At 34.9% G+C, this 21,872-nt stretch overlaps 1 protein-coding gene across 1 annotated transcript in view; it reads right to left on the bottom strand.

Moving 5' to 3' along the window:
* The window catches only part of NIPBL (NIPBL cohesin loading factor), a 200,997-nt gene that overhangs the window by 110,409 nt on the left and 68,716 nt on the right, over positions 1-21,872 (bottom strand). Inside the window, exons 2-4 of the mRNA XM_028492844.2 lie at positions 7,327-7,469; positions 5,197-5,362; positions 3,055-3,182 (exon numbers count right to left, since the gene is read on the bottom strand). Of these exons, the coding sequence (XP_028348645.2) occupies positions 3,055-3,182; positions 5,197-5,362; positions 7,327-7,390 (358 nt within the window). The 5' untranslated portion in view covers positions 7,391-7,469. The remainder of the gene's footprint in view (positions 1-3,054; positions 3,183-5,196; positions 5,363-7,326; positions 7,470-21,872) is intronic.

Here is a 21,872-nt window from a genome sequence, read left to right as displayed (position 1 = left end):
TTACACGGGCGCGGTTCCTAGTGCCCTCAAACAATTACAATAGTAACTTCAAAAATCACCAATCAGAGATCACCAGAACACATACAATAATAATTAAAAAGTTTCAAATATTGTGATAATTAACAAAATGTGACAGAGACACAAAGTAAAATGCTGCTGGAAAAATGGCACTGACAGACTTGTTCAATGCGCGGTTGCCACAAACATTCAATTTGTAAAACAGGCAATATCTGAGAAGCGCAATAAAGCGAAGTGCAATAAAACGAGGTATGCCTATAGCCTTTCTTCCAACCAACAATCTCTCCATATTTTCTTTCATTCCAACACTCTTCCAGAGTATGTGTAATTCTAGCTTTCCTTTCACCATTCCTATCTGTCTCCTACTACTGCCATCTAGCTTACTAGTTCTGATGAAGATACAGTCTTGCCCTGCATACCCACCTTTGATTTCCTGAAAGGAAATTTCCCTGGATTCACTTTGGGAAATGGATAGTAACTATGCATTTGCTTTAAAAACACAACTTACACACAAATATAAAGAATCAACAAAGTAATACTATTAAAAAACAAAACTAAGAAATGGAATGGCAAGCTTCATGGAGGTACTGTCAATAAATGTGGCAATATTCTTGAATACAAGTAACCAATTAAATAAACTAGACCTTCCGGGGTTCTCTAAACTATTCCCTTCTGACTGTTTTAATCTTGAGAGGGAAGCAAGTACTTGGGCTTGCCAGATTCAGTAAGCTTCAGACCAGAACAATGCTCCTAACTTAAAGGTTGTTCTTTACTACAGAGAAATCATATCTGTGTTGGATATCACATTTTTATGGGTTTTCTAATGCTTACTATAAATAGAATTTTCCTTAATAGTAATACTTATTATAAACCTTTTTCTATTTCTAAGGCAACAGAAGTGTTATACCAATTACTACATAACCAGGAATATAGTCACCATCGATACTAAAACTAATACCTGGTATAATTATTTATACATGTACTACATGTTGAGAAGCTCTGCAGATATTTTTATTTATTATTTGATTAATGAAAAGACTCCTTTCATATCTATTCTATGATTTTTTTAAATAAAAAATTCCTAAAGCTCTTTCATTGACTGAACTAATAAAGTCTGAAATATCTAGCAAACCACATATTAAGCTTTGCCTAATTCCCAAGGAATTTAGTTACATATTAAACTGCAAGAATGTTAACATCCATTTAGTTTCCTTTTCGTTCTTGGCTTCATTCAAGGTATCAACATGGCATGAACAGATGACAAGCTAGCTTGTTAAAGGACATACCTGAACTTAATTACATGTGAAACAAGTTCTAATACGGGACACATTAAAAATATATATACTATGAAATTCAATTATTAAAAACCTCACCACTTTGTACATATCTGTTCTGCATACTTTTCTCCCTGAAAACATTAGGACTCCTCGCCAGGATGGCCTGCAACAAGACTGGTATGTCGCCTTCTGGATCATCACTGCCAAGGTTATCTTTCAACTCTCTGGCATTGAAAAAATAAATACAAAACATTAAAACAGTGATGGATGATTACGAATTCACCAGTGAAATTCAGAAAACGCTGAGGCAGAAAATCAAGAAGACTTATGGTATAAAAAGAAATTACACAAGCATGTCTAACAGTTTCGTGGATTTTTGAAGACGCTAATCTTAGAAGAAATAGAATTATCAAAAAAATGACAGAGGGGAGTTCTTCTACGGACTTCTTCCCCCCCCCATTTTATTTTAAACAGAAAAAAAAAAAGAACCTCAAACATTATTTTATGGAACTATAAGTTTATTTAAGAATGTTCATATTAGTTTCAAAGGAGAAAATAGTGTCTACTCTAAACTATTCAAAATAATGGAAGGGTAGAGGTGATAATTATGCACAGAAGTTGATATTTGGGCTTGGAATATATTTTCTCCCTTACATCTGAATGTGAGTGGATCTGTCTTTTTGAGAATGTCCTCTGAATGAAATAATGTTGCCACATTGGTTAAGACAAGACCCAAGGTTACATAATTTTCCCCTCTTTATTCTCTTCTCAAATAAAGCCATCAGGAGAAAAAAAACCAAGCAAGTGGTTAAGAATAGCTGCAATTAGTAAGTAGCAAATTAAGTTCACAACTACGGAAGGTAAATCATTAAAAAATTAAATATAGGCAGTATTTTAAATCTTATATTCTACATGTCACTGTTCCACTCATTAAATCTAGTAAGATTCATAGAGATGGTATACAATGATAAAATTAATTTCTGGGGGCAATCTTAAAGCAGCTCTCCATATAATAAATCATAACTATACATGTGCTATTTCCCTTATCTCTTTAAATATGTGGTGAAAACTTTTGATTAAGGATGTACATGTATAAGAAGTGATATAATCTTTAGACATTGTTGAATTTCTGGAGTGACATAACCAATCATTTCTCAGTTTCTCATCAGAAAATTCATTTAGCATTTCACATAAATTCATCAGCTTTAAAAATGGCCCTAGGGCTTCCCTGGTGGCGCAGTGGTTGGGAGTCCGCCTGCCGTTGCAGGGGACACGGGTTCGTGCCCCGGTCCGGGAAGATCCCATATCCAGGAATATAGTCACCATCGATACTAAAACTAATACCTGGTATAATTATTTATACATGTACTACATGTTGAGAAGCTCTGCAGATATTTTTATTTATTATTTGATTAATGAAAAGACTCCTTTCATATCTATTCTATGATTTTTTTAAATAAAAAATTCCTAAAGCTCTTTCATTGACTGAACTAATAAAGTCTGAAATATCTAGCAAACCACATATTAAGCTTTGCCTAATTCCCAAGGAATTTAGTTACATATTAAACTGCAAGAATGTTAACATCCATTTAGTTTCCTTTTCGTTCTTGGCTTCATTCAAGGTATCAACATGGCATGAACAGATGACAAGCTAGCTTGTTAAAGGACATACCTGAACTTAATTACATGTGAAACAAGTTCTAATACGGGACACATTAAAAATATATATACTATGAAATTCAATTATTAAAAACCTCACCACTTTGTACATATCTGTTCTGCATACTTTTCTCCCTGAAAACATTAGGACTCCTCGCCAGGATGGCCTGCAACAAGACTGGTATGTCGCCTTCTGGATCATCACTGCCAAGGTTATCTTTCAACTCTCTGGCATTGAAAAAATAAATACAAAACATTAAAACAGTGATGGATGATTACGAATTCACCAGTGAAATTCAGAAAACGCTGAGGCAGAAAATCAAGAAGACTTATGGTATAAAAAGAAATTACACAAGCATGTCTAACAGTTTCGTGGATTTTTGAAGACGCTAATCTTAGAAGAAATAGAATTATCAAAAAAATGACAGAGGGGAGTTCTTCTACGGACTTCTTCCCCCCCCCATTTTATTTTAAACAGAAAAAAAAAAAGAACCTCAAACATTATTTTATGGAACTATAAGTTTATTTAAGAATGTTCATATTAGTTTCAAAGGAGAAAATAGTGTCTACTCTAAACTATTCAAAATAATGGAAGGGTAGAGGTGATAATTATGCACAGAAGTTGATATTTGGGCTTGGAATATATTTTCTCCCTTACATCTGAATGTGAGTGGATCTGTCTTTTTGAGAATGTCCTCTGAATGAAATAATGTTGCCACATTGGTTAAGACAAGACCCAAGGTTACATAATTTTCCCCTCTTTATTCTCTTCTCAAATAAAGCCATCAGGAGAAAAAAAACCAAGCAAGTGGTTAAGAATAGCTGCAATTAGTAAGTAGCAAATTAAGTTCACAACTACGGAAGGTAAATCATTAAAAAATTAAATATAGGCAGTATTTTAAATCTTATATTCTACATGTCACTGTTCCACTCATTAAATCTAGTAAGATTCATAGAGATGGTATACAATGATAAAATTAATTTCTGGGGGCAATCTTAAAGCAGCTCTCCATATAATAAATCATAACTATACATGTGCTATTTCCCTTATCTCTTTAAATATGTGGTGAAAACTTTTGATTAAGGATGTACATGTATAAGAAGTGATATAATCTTTAGACATTGTTGAATTTCTGGAGTGACATAACCAATCATTTCTCAGTTTCTCATCAGAAAATTCATTTAGCATTTCACATAAATTCATCAGCTTTAAAAATGGCCCTAGGGCTTCCCTGGTGGCGCAGTGGTTGGGAGTCCGCCTGCCGTTGCAGGGGACACGGGTTCGTGCCCCGGTCCGGGAAGATCCCATATGCCGCGGAGCAGCTAGGCCCATGAGCCATGGCCGCTGGGCCTGCGCGTCCGGAGCCTGTGCTCCATAATGGGAGAGGCCACAACAGTGAGAGGCCCGCATACCACAAAAAAAAAAAAAAAAAAAAAAAAAAAAAGGCCCTAAAGTATGTGCTACAGCTAATGGCAGAGACTTCTCCATTATAATGTGCTTTATCCTCATTCCCCTAAATAATGAACTTTAAGTTAAACAACAGTAAAAAAATGGAAGGACACATGAGTACTGCTGAGTAGTGGGTTGTGAACTTTTTTACATTTTTGTGTTGAGATATTATAAGTATATACTGCTTTTGTAGTAAAAAGTAAATTTTAAAAAGTATACTTGTGCAAAAGTTTCTGTAAATAAGCTATGTAATTTAAGTGCATATTATTTTAAAAGTCTATTGTGTGAAAATACACACCTATGTTCAGATTGTACGATAAATCCTGGAAAAAAATTAGTCCCAAATTCTGTAGTAGCCTTCCTTGAAGTTAATCTTTGAGTTCTTGTTATACTTTACATGAAAAGCATATAAGCCTACTCCAAATAAAGCCAGCATTAAAGTCCCTAGTGCCTGGGAATTCTAACTACTCCAGCAATTCCAGGAAAAAGGGAGCTAACTTCATGAGCAACTTTAGACCCCTGCACAGATCCGTCTTGATGAATCCCAAGATTATTATAAGAATCGAAAAGATCCTCATAGAATCACATGGTCAGAACTACTGTCTGAAAATAACTATGGCCTATTTAAATCTCATTAATATCTCATCACAGTAAGGCTATATTCTCACTTGGATATTCAAATAATTTAAAGTAAACTATGTATTATAATTTTTTTGAAATAAAAGTAAAACCAGGAATACTGATTCTCTTAGTAAGACCAGAACTTTTCATTTTATTTTAGATTGTACTTACATGTGATCTGTTGATACCTGGTTGAGGCTATGGACAAGCTGTGAAACCAAATTATCATCCCTACAGGCCAAAAGGCAGTTCACCTCTTCTGCTATTCGTGCATTAAAGAGAAGGCTCTTTGTAGTTGTAGCAGGTAAAGGGGATGGAAGAGGCAGCTGGTTCAGGACTATTGGGAATAAAATCAGATTATTAGAAACTGAGTGACAGAAAGAAATCTCTTTAGTGTTTAAATGTATTTGGGGATTAAAAAGTTATAAATATAAATGTGACAAATTTATTAAAAGGCATTCCGTCTCTCCCCCAACAAACCCCAAACAACTCTATTAAAACTCCCCAGACGTCCTTTGGACCATAATGGATTATACTACTCTCTAAGAATAAAACTCTGTGCTAACTTTTCATGTCTTAAATCTTTATTAATTTAATAAATGAGTAAAAAAGTAGGGTTAAAAACTAAGTAATTTCCAAGAATTGAGACTATATTAATTATTTGTTATAAGATTTATCAGAATCAAATAAATAAACCAAGTAACAATACCTGACTCTTCACCAGATAGACAAGTAATGTGTGTTTTTAAAAGATTAAATAAATACAAAAATAAAGAGCTCACTTTGGTAGGAGAACAACGTCCACAGAATAGGATTCTGAAGGAAGAAAAATATCTAAGGAATTTTGCTTTAAGTTATAAATTACTAAATAGTCTCTCTTCATTTTATTCTGACAGCAAACAAAAGGGCATAAATGTTTTACAGTAGTTTAAATTCAGTTATTTAATGTCTTCATATAAATGAAATTTGTTCATTTTTCTAAACTGATAGTTAAGAAAGTTAACTACAGTGTCTTTGTTTTTGGTTTAATTTCTAATCACCTATATAGTATAACTATCATGCCACTCAGCCACAATGGGTAATAACAGGGTTTTTATTAATAAAAACACTGGAAACAAATTATTACTTAATAAGTAGGACTTATTGGGCAAATTTTTCAAATGAGGTACAGCTGAGATAACGGGCAGACACCCCCCCCCCAAAGAAATTCCTGGTAGTATATTTGATTCTGTACTCCTACATATTATATGAATTTATGCCTTACCTATAACAAAGTGATAACCAAAACTAAAGACTGTTTAAAAAGCTTTCTTACCTGAGTTATTCTAACCCTACTGGCTACTTTCTTGTTATGTCAGATTTTATAAACTAGCCCTGCTACAAAGCTGTAGGCTGTTATCTATTTTACCCCCACTTAAACCAGCTGGAAATTAATAACAGAAAAAAATAGTATTTGGGGGAAAACAGATGAAAACATTTCTTGAAGTTATTTTCTTATAGCTCCTTTTATGAAGCCCCATATCTTGCATAATGCTTGCTATACAAAGAAAAGTATGTCATCTCCTCACGGTCTACCCTCCCCTCTCATATCTCTTTTTCCCTTTATTCAGGTAGGATAAGGACTAACATTGTGAGGAGCTTTTTGCACCACTACCCAGGGACTAAGAATTAGAGTTGCCTACCAAAAGAATGAGTCCCTAAAATATTATGCTACACTAATTAAATCTCAAGAGAATGAAGATGTTCTTAAACTTAAATGTTCAGGGTAAAATAGGCTCTTGACATCTATGACAAACTCCAAAAGATTACTAAACATGACATCCAAAATAAATGTCACTAAGAAATCAGATTATATTGGGCTATCAAATTTTCTTCTTTGAAGGGCAGTTTCAGTTACCATATCCATAAACGCTTTTTAAAAAGTCTGTAATAGTTCCTATATGCAAACCCATGCTTCTTTGGTTTTGATTTTTCTTAATGCTTTGTTTCATCTTCTTTGATCCTTACTTTTGCATTTATCCCTTTATCATATAAGACCTTTAAACAAACACACACTACCATTTCTTAATGAGTCCTTAGCATGAAACAGAAATTAAGGTTATCTTTTATTAGTTGACTACACTAATTCTGTTACTTTCACATTTATGTCAATAAACCAAAGAAAATAATGTTGTGTGTCATTCAAAATCTAAAATCTTTACACATTTCGTTATTTATGACGCTGCAAATAATTAATGTTATAGTCTCTTTAAAAATCAATGTCAGGGTAGAACATAAATTAGATAAAATAACCAAACTTACGGTCTGTGAGACTAGCAATCCCCGCAAGAGTAGTGATGGGGACATGGGGCATATCCCCATTCATCCTGAAGTTCTGGAATGGTGCTGCCTATGAAAGTACTTAGTTCAGGTGCCAGCTGTCATTACTTCCCATTTCCCAAACACTGCAACAAAAAACAGACAATTATTTGTAACAATATGTCAAATATATTACTATTAGGGAAGTGCTTAAAAAATAAAATTTTCTGCTTTTCTTGTTTGCTTAAGCTATATAACAATAATAGCCATCATGCATATACTACTTACTGTATGTTATACACTGCAAAGTGCTGTGTATACAATAACTCATTTAGTCCTCACAACAACCAACTAAAGTAGGTATTATTATTTTCTGCATTTTACTGATGAGGAAATTAATTTACATGAAGTTTCAAGTAATTTGTGGAGCAAAGATTAGAACCCAAGCAATCTGGCTCAAGAGTCTGTGTAACTAGTAGGCTATATTACCGGACAGGGATACTCAATTTTGACAAGCACTATTTTCTTTTCCACATCATAAATACATAAAAATTTAGCTTCAACTTGCCTTTCTAGTAAATAATGTGCACATTATTAAAAGATTAGTTTTATTACATAGCCTCATAAAATAAACAGCAAACAAAAGAAGTCTGCTCTACATCAATTATCTAAGACCTAGTGCTAAAATAGAAAACTGAATTGTAATTTTTAGTTTAAACAGTTTAAATGTTTTTTTTTTTTAGGTTATACCTGCTAGTCATTAACTTTTTTTTTGCAATATGCGGGCCTCTCACTGTTGTGGCCTCTCCCGTTGCGGAGCACAGGCTCCAGACGCGCAGGCTCAGCGGCCATGGCTCACGGGCCCAGCCTCTCCGCGGCATGTGGGATCCTCCCGGACTGGGGCATGAACCCGTGTCCCCTGCATCGGCAGGCCGACCCTCAACCACTGTGCCACCAGGGAAGCCCAGTCATTAACTTTTAAGAGAACCTCTAAGTTTTCTGAATTAAAAACTTCAAAACAGTGTAATGATATAATAATAATAACTCCCCTTACTCCTACATCTTAATGCAACTTTACAATTTAAGTCTTTTCATTAAAAAAGTAGAAGCATATAAGTAGTTAAAATTAAGAACTTTCTTTTTCCTCACTTTTATTATAAATATGAGATATATTGAGAAAAGTTCCTAAAACATATATGTATGGTTTAACAGTTAAAAAGTAAGCATCCATGGAACCACTTTAGCAAGCTAGCTCCTTCTAAAGATAACAACTATCCTGTCTTTTTATCAACAGTAATCATTTCTTTTTCTTTTTATTCCTTTAATGACTTTTATATGTACATTCTTTTCTAGTAGCTGGCTAAGGAAAAAACAGTTTTCCTTTGATGAATGACTGACACAAAACTTGACAGTAGAAGCCCACTACAGGGAAAAGGCACAGGAAATAGTATAGGAAAGATATAATTACTACTGGCTATCCTCTATTTTTCCTTTTGCTACACGATGGACTTTACACTTTGAAGTAATTAATTTGATTACTTAATAATCACTAAAGAAGTTTAAAGAAGCACTGCGTATTTAACAGTTGCATCAAGCACTTTAAAAAATCAGTTAGAATTTAAAAGCTGACAGAGTCATCAAAACACAATACAGGGGCTTCCCTGGTGGTGCAGTGGTTGAGAGACCGCCTGCCGATACAGGGGACGCAGGTTCATGCCCCGGTCCGGGAAGATCCCACATGCCGCGGAGAGGCTAGGCCCATGAGCCATGGCCGCGGAGCCTGTGCTCCGCAATGGGAGAGGCCACAACAGTGAGAGGCCTGCATACCGCAAAAAACAAACAAACAAAAAACAAAAAAAAAACCACAATACAGTTTTTCTAAGTTTAGGTTAATAAGAAAGTTCCATTTTATGATTAGTAATTGATGGGGAAAAAATCACTGAATGCAAATTATGTATAGAACAGCACAAAACCTCTTGTTATTCATATATGACTCACTATTGAACATGTAAATTGCCATATTCATTCAAGCAGATTAAGTAACAAGTGACCGTGTTTAAGTATTTAATTCAGAGGATAGGAACCCATAAAGAACAATATGCTAGGGGATTCTATTGTGGGCTATTTGACTTTATTTTATTTTCCTAAATTTCAGATGAGTAACATGTAAAGTAGAACCAACCCTAGGCTGCAGTTTTTTTTAGCCTAAAAAGATTTACATATTTAGTTATTACCACGTGTGAATTGGAAGATTAATAAATCTAACCTTAATATTTTTCTCAGTCGATATAATAAAGGCATCTAAACGCTCTGATGTCAACTCAAAACTGGGAGTAAGGGGGGGAAAAGCGGGGAGCAACAGTGCTTGCTTGGTGCTTTATGAATTAAGTATTTGGCTACTGACAAATATTTACACCGTACTGCTGAACTGTGACAATTTCATGTAATCGAAGATTTTGAAGAACAGAAGATTCTGGTAGAAACAGACTTATAATTTTAGCTAAGGTCATAGATTTTAATGAATATGAGTAATCTATAGAAATGTTGCTGCCTTATGCTAGAAGGTGACCAAAGACCATCAAAAAACAACATTCCTAGAACTCTAAAAGTGAATATACACACTCCTAATTAGACATGGCATTTCTGGCTCTGGATTGGGCAGTGTTTGGTTCACCTGCCTCTGTGAAAGTACACTGTCTTTCATGAAACTACCAAAACTGAAGCTGAAAGTCATTATCTCTGGGGAAGAATGTGTCCAGAATGAAATGGTAACCAAATGGGAAAGGTTATAATGAGTGCTTTATTTTAAATCTGTGAATGGTGACTGATTAGTAGTTTGTAAAATAAATTTAGTGGGTTGAGATCAATACTGAGAGGGATGGAGAGAATAGAACTGTAAGGCTACACTGCACATTGCTTTGAGAGTCTAGGTAACATGTCTTTCTAATGATGGGTCACCAAATCAAAGCAGTTTGAAAGTTGCTGATTTAAAGAAATGGAAGAGTAAAGAAAGTAGCCCACTGCTTAAGTGGTAATGAGAATGAAATAAAATAATGCATGTAAATCACTTGACATACTACCTGGCACACAGTAAGTGATCCAGAAAGTTAACGTTACTGCTAACCGGAAAAACACTTCCGGAGGAGCAGAGGAGAAACACAGGTACATAAGGGAAAAGGGGTCTTTCAATACAAGTACTCCCTACTTCCGAAAGACCTACTAAAAATTATTATCCAGTATATATTTCACCATAGTATTACAAATATGTGTAATAGTCCTAGGCATGCTCACCTACAATTAATAATCGTTAATTAGTGGAAGATATTTTGGTAAATTTCCATTTCAGCCCATTATAATGAATCTGAAGGGAACTTCTAAGCACTTGCCAAGATTTTTAAAGACCCTAGTCCTTCACTCATTTAATTTCACTTCAAAATTTATGATTTCCTAATGAAATGGATTTGGAATAAAAGGCAATCTCATAATCTGATGGTAGATAAACTTTCCTGGACAGCCACTTTGTACCCCACAGCCCCAAAATGTGTAAAATCTATCTCAACAATTGCACTTTTTTAGTGGCGAAAAACTGGTAGAAATGATAACTAACATTTACTGAGGACCTACTATATAATAAAAACTGGTAATAAACACATAAAATGTACTCTCATTCAATTCTTATATAAACCTGAGGTATAATATTCCAGTTTTATTTAATGAGGAAACTTCTTGATTTGTCACATTATCTCAGAAATCTTTCATAAATGCAGATATGTCTCATTCTTTTTCTAATATTATTTTATAGCTCGACTGAAATATCAAATTTAAATGAATGTTAATTCAGTAAACTATACCGTGTAAATATAAAGTAAGGCGACTATGGCTTTATGGAATCAGACTCCTTACTTGATAATTTATAACCACGTCTATTTTGTACTTGGTTCACATTTTATGGTACTTCAAGTACTCTTACTTTCTTCCTGATCGGACTATAGAGCAGTAAGCAAAACTCACGTTGAAGAAAATCAGTCTTTGATAAAAGATTATAAAGAATAAGTTAACACCCTCATACATTTTATGCTCAGTTAATAACTTCTCAAAATTGGCGTAATATAATAACATTTTATTAAATATTGTCAAGCACAAACCCCTTATTTCTTCCATTTCTGAGCATATCATCAATGAGATAAATGTATGCTAAATATAAGATATCAATTGGGTAACTTTTCCCATAATAGCCATTCAGTCTGCCTTAAATTAATAAGTGAAATTCCATTAAACTGTACTTTGTATTGCTCTCCAGAAAATATGTATCACCTTTTTTTGGACCTAACTAAAGCCTTTTACTTGATAGTTAAAATAGTCTCAAAATGTCATACTAGGTTAGATCAGTAGTTCATCCAAACCCACACAGCTAGCTACTCCTTGAGTTATAAATGGTAGCCAAAAGAACACACTGTGCTTCTATAGTATTGAGCCCTTCATGACGATGCATCCAAAATACATATTCTGTGTCACTGTGTCAGACACTATGCTAGCCAAGCAAAGTGCAATGGTTAACAAGATGGCAACAGTCTCTACCCTTCGAAATTTGAGTCTGGCTATGGGAATGTTACAAAGGGAGTATACCTTCCAGGAGGAGAAAAGGAAAAACAATAATTGAATTAAAACCTGAACCATTTGTGACAACATGGATGGACCTTGAAGGCATTATGGTAAGTGAAATCTGTCAGACACAGAAAGACAAATACTGTATGATCTCACTTATATGTGGAATCTAAACACACACACACACGCGTGCGTGCAAACACAACAAAACTCAGAAAAAGAGATGAAAGTTGTAGTAAACAGACATGGGGGTGGGGGATGGGCTCGTGAGATTGGAGGAAGGTGGTCAAAAGGTTCACATTTCCAGTTATAATTAGTAGGGATGTAATGTACAACATGATGACTATAGCTAATACTGTTGTATGATATATAGGAAAGTTGTTAAGAGAATAAATCTAAATCCTAAGAGTTCTCAGCACAAGGAGAAAAAAATTTTTTCCCTTTTTTCTTCCTTTTTTTAAGTTGTATCTATATGAGAAGATGGATGTTAGCTTCTCATATAGATACTGCAAACTGAAAATAATATCAATGTGTACAATTCAAGCCCATTTTTGCTTAAAATACATTTTTATACAAATAATAGGCATGAAAAAAGGTTCTTTAAGAATATACTTTTTTAACCATTAACAGTGGTTAGGGGGTGGGATGTATTCTGGTATTTTGGGGAATTCCCATTTTTGTAATATTTATATCTGTGTTGCTTGGATTTAAAAAAAACTATTAGACAATTATTTTATAAATCAGAAAAACAATGATATAAAATATGTATTAAAATGAAAAACATTAAATGAGCCTTCTAATAGGTGCTGCTATATGTACACAGATTTCTCTGGTATATTTGTATAATTATCTATGAAACCTATGTTAAGAATCTACTGTATGAAGACCCTGTGCTAGGTGTTAAAGACTAACAGAATATGCAGGGTACATTAATAAGCACTTTGGCCAGAGCATAAGTCCAGAAAGATGAATTAGACCCTGCAAAGATATTTGTTATGAAATGTTGATTTTTTTTTAATATCCTTGATATAAATGAACTTAGTAAGACTAAAATAAGAGTGATAAGGAAGATGGGGTGGTACAGAGTGAAAATAGAGGCAGAAAGTTGTTGGAAGAATACTGCAATATTGAAATATAATGATGGTCTGATTTTGGATTCATTTAGATTAAAATGCCAAAGTAACATCCAGTTGTTGGAGATGTCTAAAGTAGGAACCTGGAAATTCTGGAATCGACAAAAGAGGTCAGAACTACAGTTATAAATATGGAAGTGATCCATAGAAGACTGATAACAGTTAAATTATAATAACAGATGAGACAGGCAAGAGACCAGGTAACTTTTGTAGCGGAATTTTTTTTAGCACTTCTTACATGCCAGACATTAACAAATACATTTCCTTAATTACCAAAGTCAGAGGATTGTGAAGATGATCTCTATTTCAGAGATGCAAAAATAAGGCTAAGAGTCTAAATGTTTTGCCTGTGGCTACACAGAACACAGCAGAGCTGATATGTGAACTCAGGTGTTTCTAACCAAACCTTACATTCTCAAGCATATATGAAGGACATAAAACTGGGAAATATCTACATTGCTATGACAGAAAAGACAAACCAATAAAAGGTAAAGGAAATGTTCCTCAGGGAAGCTAAATGTTTGTTGAAGGTCTCACAGCTTGTAAGTGCCCTAGTCAAGACTACAAATGTTTGGATTTCTAGTTCAGTATTCCTTATACTACGTTGTCTTACATGATTATAACATTATTTTGAATAAACCAACATTTTATATGTGTGGACTATTTAGCTAATTAGCACTTTTCTTCCTTAGTAATGTTAATTTCTTTTTTTCCTTCTTTTTTCTTTGGTGAGGAAGGAGGGAGGGAGGGCTTAAAACTAGTACATTTTTATTGTCTCAGTTTATATTACATTTAATAGAATAAGCTGTCTCAAATTCTTTTGGGAAATAGGTGGCATGTAAATCCTTCGTAGCTAGATAAATAAGTAAGTAAACACATGTTGTACTATTTACTATTTTAAATAGGTAACAGTGACTCCCTAGAGTGGCACCTCTCCAGCAGAATCCTTTCACTTTATCAAGCTACCTCCAGATTCCTTTTTGCTGCCTACTATTTAAGAATGAATTTTTCACATTCTGTTTAAAGACACTTCCAAAAGACCTTCTTCAAATCCTGGCTCAAAAGCAGTTCCCAATCAGCTGTCTGTAAAAATTTTCACTTCTTTAAAACATTTCTCCCTTTCTATAGTTCTAAATTATTTCCATTAAATAAGAAAAATGCAAAATAAAACAAAGCTCTAAAGCTCTCTCTAAACACACGCTTTGCTTTTGGAATCCTGAGCTCTCTGCAGCCACCATGCTGGATACCAATAACGTGTATTCAGTAATATTGTTATATCTTAATATATATAATATGTAATAGGAGGATATATGTACATTATTGAGTACTATTATGAAGAGAAAGAGAAGTTCCTAAGAAGTAAATCTGGTTGAGATTTAGGGTGTCTCAAAAGCACTTTATAGAATATGTGTATGTTCATTGAGAAGTAAAACAATGAGTATAACTTTATATATTTCTCTAATCAGTCTTGTTCCTTGTTCTTATCAATTTATTTCACATGCATTTTTATTTGAACTGACTTTAACAAAAGTTCGTATTACTTTAAAAGATCCCCCTTGATTATGACAGTTAAACTGACTTACAGAGGTGAAGAGTAGTTACATGATGTCTAATGATAATAAAATACACAAAACTGCAAGCTTCATCGGAAGGAAAATAGTCCTGAGCCCTGGAATTTTTTTTTCTTTTTTTTAAACATAGAGGCCATGGAGGAAATTTCCAAGTGCTACGATGAGTTATTTGGGTTACTAGTACACCTCCACACCAAAAATTTTATTTCTCACATTCTTTTCCACTGCAAAAGAAAGAGCCTATCTCAATATAATTTAAGACTGATTCTTTTTTTTTTATAAATTTATTTATTTATTTTTGGCTGCATTGGGTGTCCATTGCTGCACGTGGGCTTTTCTCTAGTTGCAGAGAGCGGGGGCTACTCTTCGTTGCAGTGTGCAGACTTCTCATTGCAGTGGCTTCTCATGTTGCAGAGCACGGGCTCTAGGCACGTGGGCTTCAGTAGTTGTGGCATGCAGGCTTCAGTAGTTGTGGCTCGTGGGCTCTAGAGCACAGGCTCAGTAGTTGTGGCGCACGGGCTTAGTTGCTCCGCAGCATGTGGGATCTTCCCAGACCAGGGCTTGAACCCGTGTCCCCTGCATTGACAGGCGGATTCTTAACCACTGTGCCACCAGGGAAGCCCAAGACTGATTCTTATATCACAAGATGATTTCCTATACAATGGTATTAGAAATGCAAAAACCAAACAATGGTCATTTTATTTCTTTCTAAATGAGGCTGAGGTCTTAAATATAACATTTGGATGTAGGTCTAACCTACAACTTTTGACCATTACACACTTGATGATACACAATTAATTTAATCTAAAATATGAGAGAAAATGCTTTTATGTAAAATTACTGAACAGTCCACAAGAGGGCACACTTTCAACTACTGTAAAAATTTTTAATTCACTTTTTCTTTTCTAGTGCATCAAATATATTGGCCAGACTCTTCTGAATTGATCATTCAACACCACTAGAAAGCAAGAGATCCTGAAGTCTGTAATGCTTTTTGTTTAAACACACACAAGCAAATTTTTTGGATGCATATAAAATATACGAAAAGCCTGAATACATGAAGACTTCTACATTAATATTAAATGATAAAAGTATGTAATAGTCTTATTAGCCATCTTGGTCCTGTTAGCTATTTGGAATTTGGCTGCCCTGAGAATCTTTTCAAAAAAACTCTGGCTACTTGGAAATTTTTTTTTTTAATTACTGCAATAAGTTTAGTGAACATCTATCATCTCATACAGATACAAAGAAAAAGAAAAAAAAATTTCCGTGATGAAAACTTAGGATCTACTCGCTTAACAACTTTCATATACAACACACAGCAGTGTTAATCATGTTTATCATGTTGCACGTTACATCTTTAGTACTTATTTATCTTGCAACTGGAAGTCTGTACCTTTTGACCACCTTCATTCAGTTTCCTACCTCCCAACCCCAGCCTCTGATAACCACAAATCTGATCTCTTTCTCTACTAGTTTGTTTGTTTTTGAAGTATAATTGACCCATAACACTCTGTTATTAGTTCCTGGTGCACAACATAATGATTTGATATTTCTATACATTTCAAATGACCACCAAAGGAAGTCTAGTTACCATCTGTCCCCATACAAAGATATTACATTATTATTGACTATATTCCCCACACTGTACATTTCATCACTGTGACTCATCTATTTGGTAACTGGAAGTTTGTACCTCTTAATCTTCCTCATCTATTTCACTCATCCCCTCACCTCTCTCCCCTCTGGCTTTGTTCTCTGTATCTGTATCTCTGTTTTTGTTTTCTTATGTTTGTTCATATGTTTTGTTTTCTAGATTCCACATATAAATGAAATCATATAGTATCTGTCTGACTTGTTTCACTTAGCATAATACCCTCTAGGTCCATCCATGTTGTCGCAAATGACATCAGCCATAAAAAATGTGTGTGTGTGTGTGTGTATATACACACACACACATACATAACCACATCTTCTTTATCCATTCACCTATCAATAGGCACTCAGGGGCTTCCCTGGTGGCGCAGTGGTTGAGAGTCCGCCTGCCAATGCGGGGGATACGGGTTCGTGCCCCGGTTCGGGAAGATCCCACATGCCGTGGAGCGGCTGGGCCTGTGAGCCATGGCTGAAAAAAAAAAAAAAAAAAAAAAAAAAAAAAAAAAAAAAAAAAAAATAGGCACTTAGGTTGCTTCCATACACTGTAAATAATGTGATGAACATAGGGTACATGTATCTTTTCAAATTAGTATTTTTGTTTTCTTCAGAAAAATACCCAGAAGTGGAATTGTTGGATTGTATGGTAGTTCTAGTTTTAATTTTTTGAGGAACCTCTATACTGTTTTCCACAGTGGCTGCACATTCCCACCAACAGTGCATGAGAGTTCCCTTATTTGTTGACTTTTTGATAAGTAGCCATTTTGACAGGTGTGAGGCGATATCTCACTGTAGTTTTGATTTGCATTTCCCTGATGATTAGTGATGTCAAACATCTTTTCACATGCCTGTTGGCCATCTGTAAGTCTTCGTTGGGAAAATGCCTATCCAGGTCCTCTGTCTGGTTATTTTGATCCTCATTACGTGACATATTCCCTAGGAACAATAAATTCTTTAAGACACTCAGTAGGAGAATAAATGGATATGTTTCAAGTACTTTAGGAAATTCTTCCAATTCAACAGTTTAAGATCATTACTTAAAGTACCTAAAAGAACAATTGAGAAAGGGTACACACAGAAGATATGCAAAAAAATCATGATCACTCATGCATAATGTGCATTAATGATCCCTCTTCTGCCCTAACCCATTCAAAGATGTCACTTCCAGCAACTCTTTTCTCTCTCCTGTATCAATTTTCCCTCTTACTGGATCACTCCAATCAGCATATGAACATCTATATGTTGATAACTCCTACTGTTCCCACAAAGAAAAAACACCAAAACCCCTGACTCCTATACCCTCCATCAAACAACTGCTTAATTTTCTGTTTCCTTTCACAGCAAAATTCCTTCAGTTGTCCATATTCATCTCTAATTCTTTTATCTCTTGAAACCACACTGTATGTGTTTTTATTCTTATCATTCCACCAGAAGTCTTGCCATGGTTAGTAATGGCATGCATCTACATTGCTAAGCGTGATGGACAAACCTCATATCTCATCTGATTTCACTTAGCATTCAACAGAGCTGATCAATCTTCTGTTTTCCAGAACAACATATTCTTCTGGTTTTTCCTCATAGGACACAGGCCACTCCTGAATCCTATTTTGGTTCCTTCTCATCTTTCTGTCCTACCTCTGCTGTTGCTCTCATATGATCTCATGATTTTTTTCATTCATTTTTAAAAATTTATTGTATGTATGTATGTATGGCTGTGTTGGGTCTCTGTTGCTGCCTGTGGGCTTTCTCTAGTTGCAGTGAGCGGAGGCTACTCTTTGTTGTGGTGCGCAGGCTCCTCATTGTGGCGGCTTCTCTTGTTGCAAAGCACAGGCTCTAGGCGCAGGTTGTGGCAGGTGGGCTCAGTAGTTGTTGTGGCGCACGGGCTTGGTTCCTCCACAGCATGTGGGATCTTCCCGGACCAGGGATCAAACCCATGTCCCCTGCGTTGGCAGGCGGATTCTTAACCACTGCACCACGAGGGAAGTCCCTGACCTCATGATTTTAAAATAGCACCTGTATGCTGATGACTCTAAAATTTATGTCTCCTACTTTGACTTCTCCCCCGTACACTACACTCATATATCCAACTACCTACTCAACATCTCTGCTTTGATGTCCAGTAAGTACAGGTCTAGAGTAGAGGATGGCAATCTTATTGCTGACTTCTGAGAGCATGATATATATGCTTTAGATAAAAGTTTTATTAGATACTATTTGAAAATATTTTATCATCATCTTTTGCTTTGCCTTTTCATTCTCTTAATATCTTTTGGAATTTTGATGAAATCCAACTTATAAATATATGCTTTTATGATGGTGGTGGTGGGATTTGATTACAAAGAGGCATACAGAAATTTTCTGGTGTGATCAAAATGTTCTATATCATGGAGAGATATTGGTTACATGAGTATATCCAAGATTTCTATTTTTCAATATACCTAAATATTACCAAATTCCAAAATACTGCAAAAGTAATAATGATAATAATTTAGCAATGGTTAGAGAATGGGTGAAGGTATAGATGAAATTAAAATGACAGCATGTTGATTACTATGGAAGCTGAGTGATGGACACTGGGCATTCATTATACTCTTCTGTTTACCTTGCCCATACAAAGTTTTCCATAATAAACAGCTTTTTTTTCGTATGTATCTTGCTTTTTCTTTTTTTTAATTTTTACTGGAATGTAGTTGATTTTAAATGTTGTGTTAAGTTTCCAATTTTTTTTTAATTAAGGGAAATTTTTTGTTGGGTACAAAATATCATTGCCTCATATTTAAGTCAGGATTAAGTAAAGCCTTTTCTTTATCAGACCTATTACTGCTAAACCATGTGCCATGAAGTGAATGTCTGTGTCCCCCCTCCGCCGCCAATTCGTATATTGAACCCTAATCCCCAGTGTGATGGTATTTGGAAGTGTGGCCCATGGGAGGTGATTAGGTCATGAGGGTCAAATTCTCACAAATGGGATTAATGCCATCATGAAAGAGACTTCAGAGAGCTCCTCTGTCCCTTCCACCATATGAGGACACAGCAAGAACACGGCCATCTATGAACCAGGAAGTGGGTTCTCTCACAAGACAATGAGTCTGCTGGGAACTTGACCTTGGACTGCCCAGCATCCAGAATTGTAAGAAATAAATTTCTGTTGTTTATAAGCCACCCAGTCTACGGTATTCTGTTATAACAGCCTAAATGGACTGAGACACCATGTTTCCCTCAGACTCTATTTCTGTAATTGGTATTTTTTAAAAACCAGTAAAAGAATTCAAGAGACCCAAATATAATAATTATATAATATAACTAATGAATGTGGAAAAGATATTGGGGTAACTTTTCAGGGAAGATAACCTTGTAAAAAGTCAATTAAAACCAATAACAAACAACTCCTTATTAAGGAGCTCAATTTCAAAATTATTTTAAATAGTTCAATTTATAGGAAAAGAAATAATAAATGGAAAAAGCAATTTCTCATCCATATTACCTACAGGAACCTTTTAAATAATTTCCACTAGGTCCCTCCCACTATGCCACTTTATAGGACATAAGTATATAAATTAAGGATGTATATTTTTGAAAAATGAACTAATCATAAAATGCAGATTTTTATAACATCAAATGCCATATCCTTTCTGTATATAAAATGAAAACAATTTTTGGTTATTTAAATTCTCTCATTATCAGTCTGACTAATGTTTCATTAGGAAAAATGGATTTTTAAATTTTAAGTGGAGTTTCTGATTTATATAATGATGAGTTACACAAAAGTAAACTTTCTATGAAAGTTTACTTAAAAAAATGTAACATCAACGATATCCTAAGGTAGAGGTTAACAGAAATACAGAATAAAATGACTTTGTGTGTTATAGAGGACTTTTATAGTTGTTTAAGAAATCTAGGTAAAATTGGTGGGGAGGAGGAAGGTATGCAGAAAAGAGGGATGTAAAAAGATAGGTTTGGGGACTTCCCTGGTGGTCCAGTAGGTATGACTCCATGCTCCCAATGCAGGGGGCCTGGGTTCGATCCCTGGTCGGGGAACTAGATCCTGCATGCATGCCGCAACTAAGAAGTCCGCATACATGCCGCAACTCAGCCAAAATAAATAAATAAATAAATAAAATATATTTTTTTACGTTTTTTTTTAAAAATAAAAAGATTGGTTTCTCAAATAATATTTTGACACAAGTCACTATTACACGTAAACACAAAAGCAAACTAAACTTAAAATGGAAATAAACACTTTCAATTTCAGTCAGAATACTGAATTGCCTGGACTTGAGGAAGTAGTTCAGCTTCTCTTTACCAGTACCTGATAATATTAAGTATGCCTATCAGTAGATAATGAAATTTGTAAGTGACTCATTTCCTTTTTCTTGATGACCTGATTTCTTGATTTTTAAAACATTAAGTCTTTATGTATTCACTGCTAAGCACTTAGCACCTAACACCTAGAACAGGATCTGACAGATGGTGGGTATTGAGTATAATGTGGTAAAAAAAAAAAAACAACCACACCCGGTTAATACCCTCATAGAGCTTAGAGAGTCCAGTAGGAGTGATATTATGAATAATCACCATGTAACATATAATTACATATTGTGATAAATTTCACAACAATAATAATGGATGACACTTAGCATCTAATATATGCCTGGAATTGTTCTAAGGGATTTACATATTTAATTTCATATTAATTTATATTTAGTTCATTCATATTTACATATTTTAATTCAGTTAATCCTTATCCTATCAAACAGGTACTACTATTAATTTCACTTAAGATAATAAGACCTGAGGCATATAAAGGTAAGTGACTTGCCCAAGGTCTGACTCTGATTCCAGAGTCCCTGATCTTAACATTCTGGAGTCCTTGCTCTTTTCCTAAATGAAAAGAATTGGGCACTTTGAGAAAAGAAAAGACTGTAACAAGTTTAAATTGGAGGGTGGGCAGTAACCATGCCTCATTAAGGAAGTCTCATGAATAAGAGTTAGATAGGAAAAAGGGGAAGAAGAAATGGGGACAGGGTGGGGGGTGGGTGAATAGCATGTTAAAGTCCCTACAGAAGGCCAGAGCCTAGTACAAAGGAAAAAAAGATTATGTGGCTGTACATAATGATGGACTGATACAAGATTAAGGAGAAAAGGTACATACAAATTAGATCATACCTAGCCTGATGGGCCAGGTCAAGGGGCTTTTTATTTCGATTCATGCCACTTAAAAAAAAAAAGTAATCTACTGGCCATTTACATACATATCTTACTTACTGAACACAGCAACTGCTGTTGCTTAATTTTTTAATCCATTTCTCCGTTTTCACACACTCTATTTAGTCCTTATTAACTTGAATTCAAATCACTGTGTTTACAGAACTAGGCATGGATTTAAAAGACTAGAAGGAACAATGGTTTGTCACAAATAAAGTATGAAAATAAGTGCCTCAGAATAAACTTTAAAACATAAACCTAGGGTTTCCCTGGTGGCGCAGTGGTTGAGAATCCGCCTGCCGATGCAGGGGACGCGGGTTCGTGCCCCGTTCCGGGAAGATCCCACATGCCGCGGAGCGGCTGGGCCCGTGAGCCATGGCCG

The sequence above is a fragment of the Physeter macrocephalus genome, chromosome 8, assembly GCF_002837175.3.
Source record: "Physeter macrocephalus isolate SW-GA chromosome 8, ASM283717v5, whole genome shotgun sequence".
NCBI classification, from domain to species: domain Eukaryota; kingdom Metazoa; phylum Chordata; class Mammalia; order Artiodactyla; family Physeteridae; genus Physeter; species Physeter macrocephalus.
Note: the sequence above shows the minus strand (reverse complement) of the source record. Positions and strands in the feature narration are given on the sequence as shown.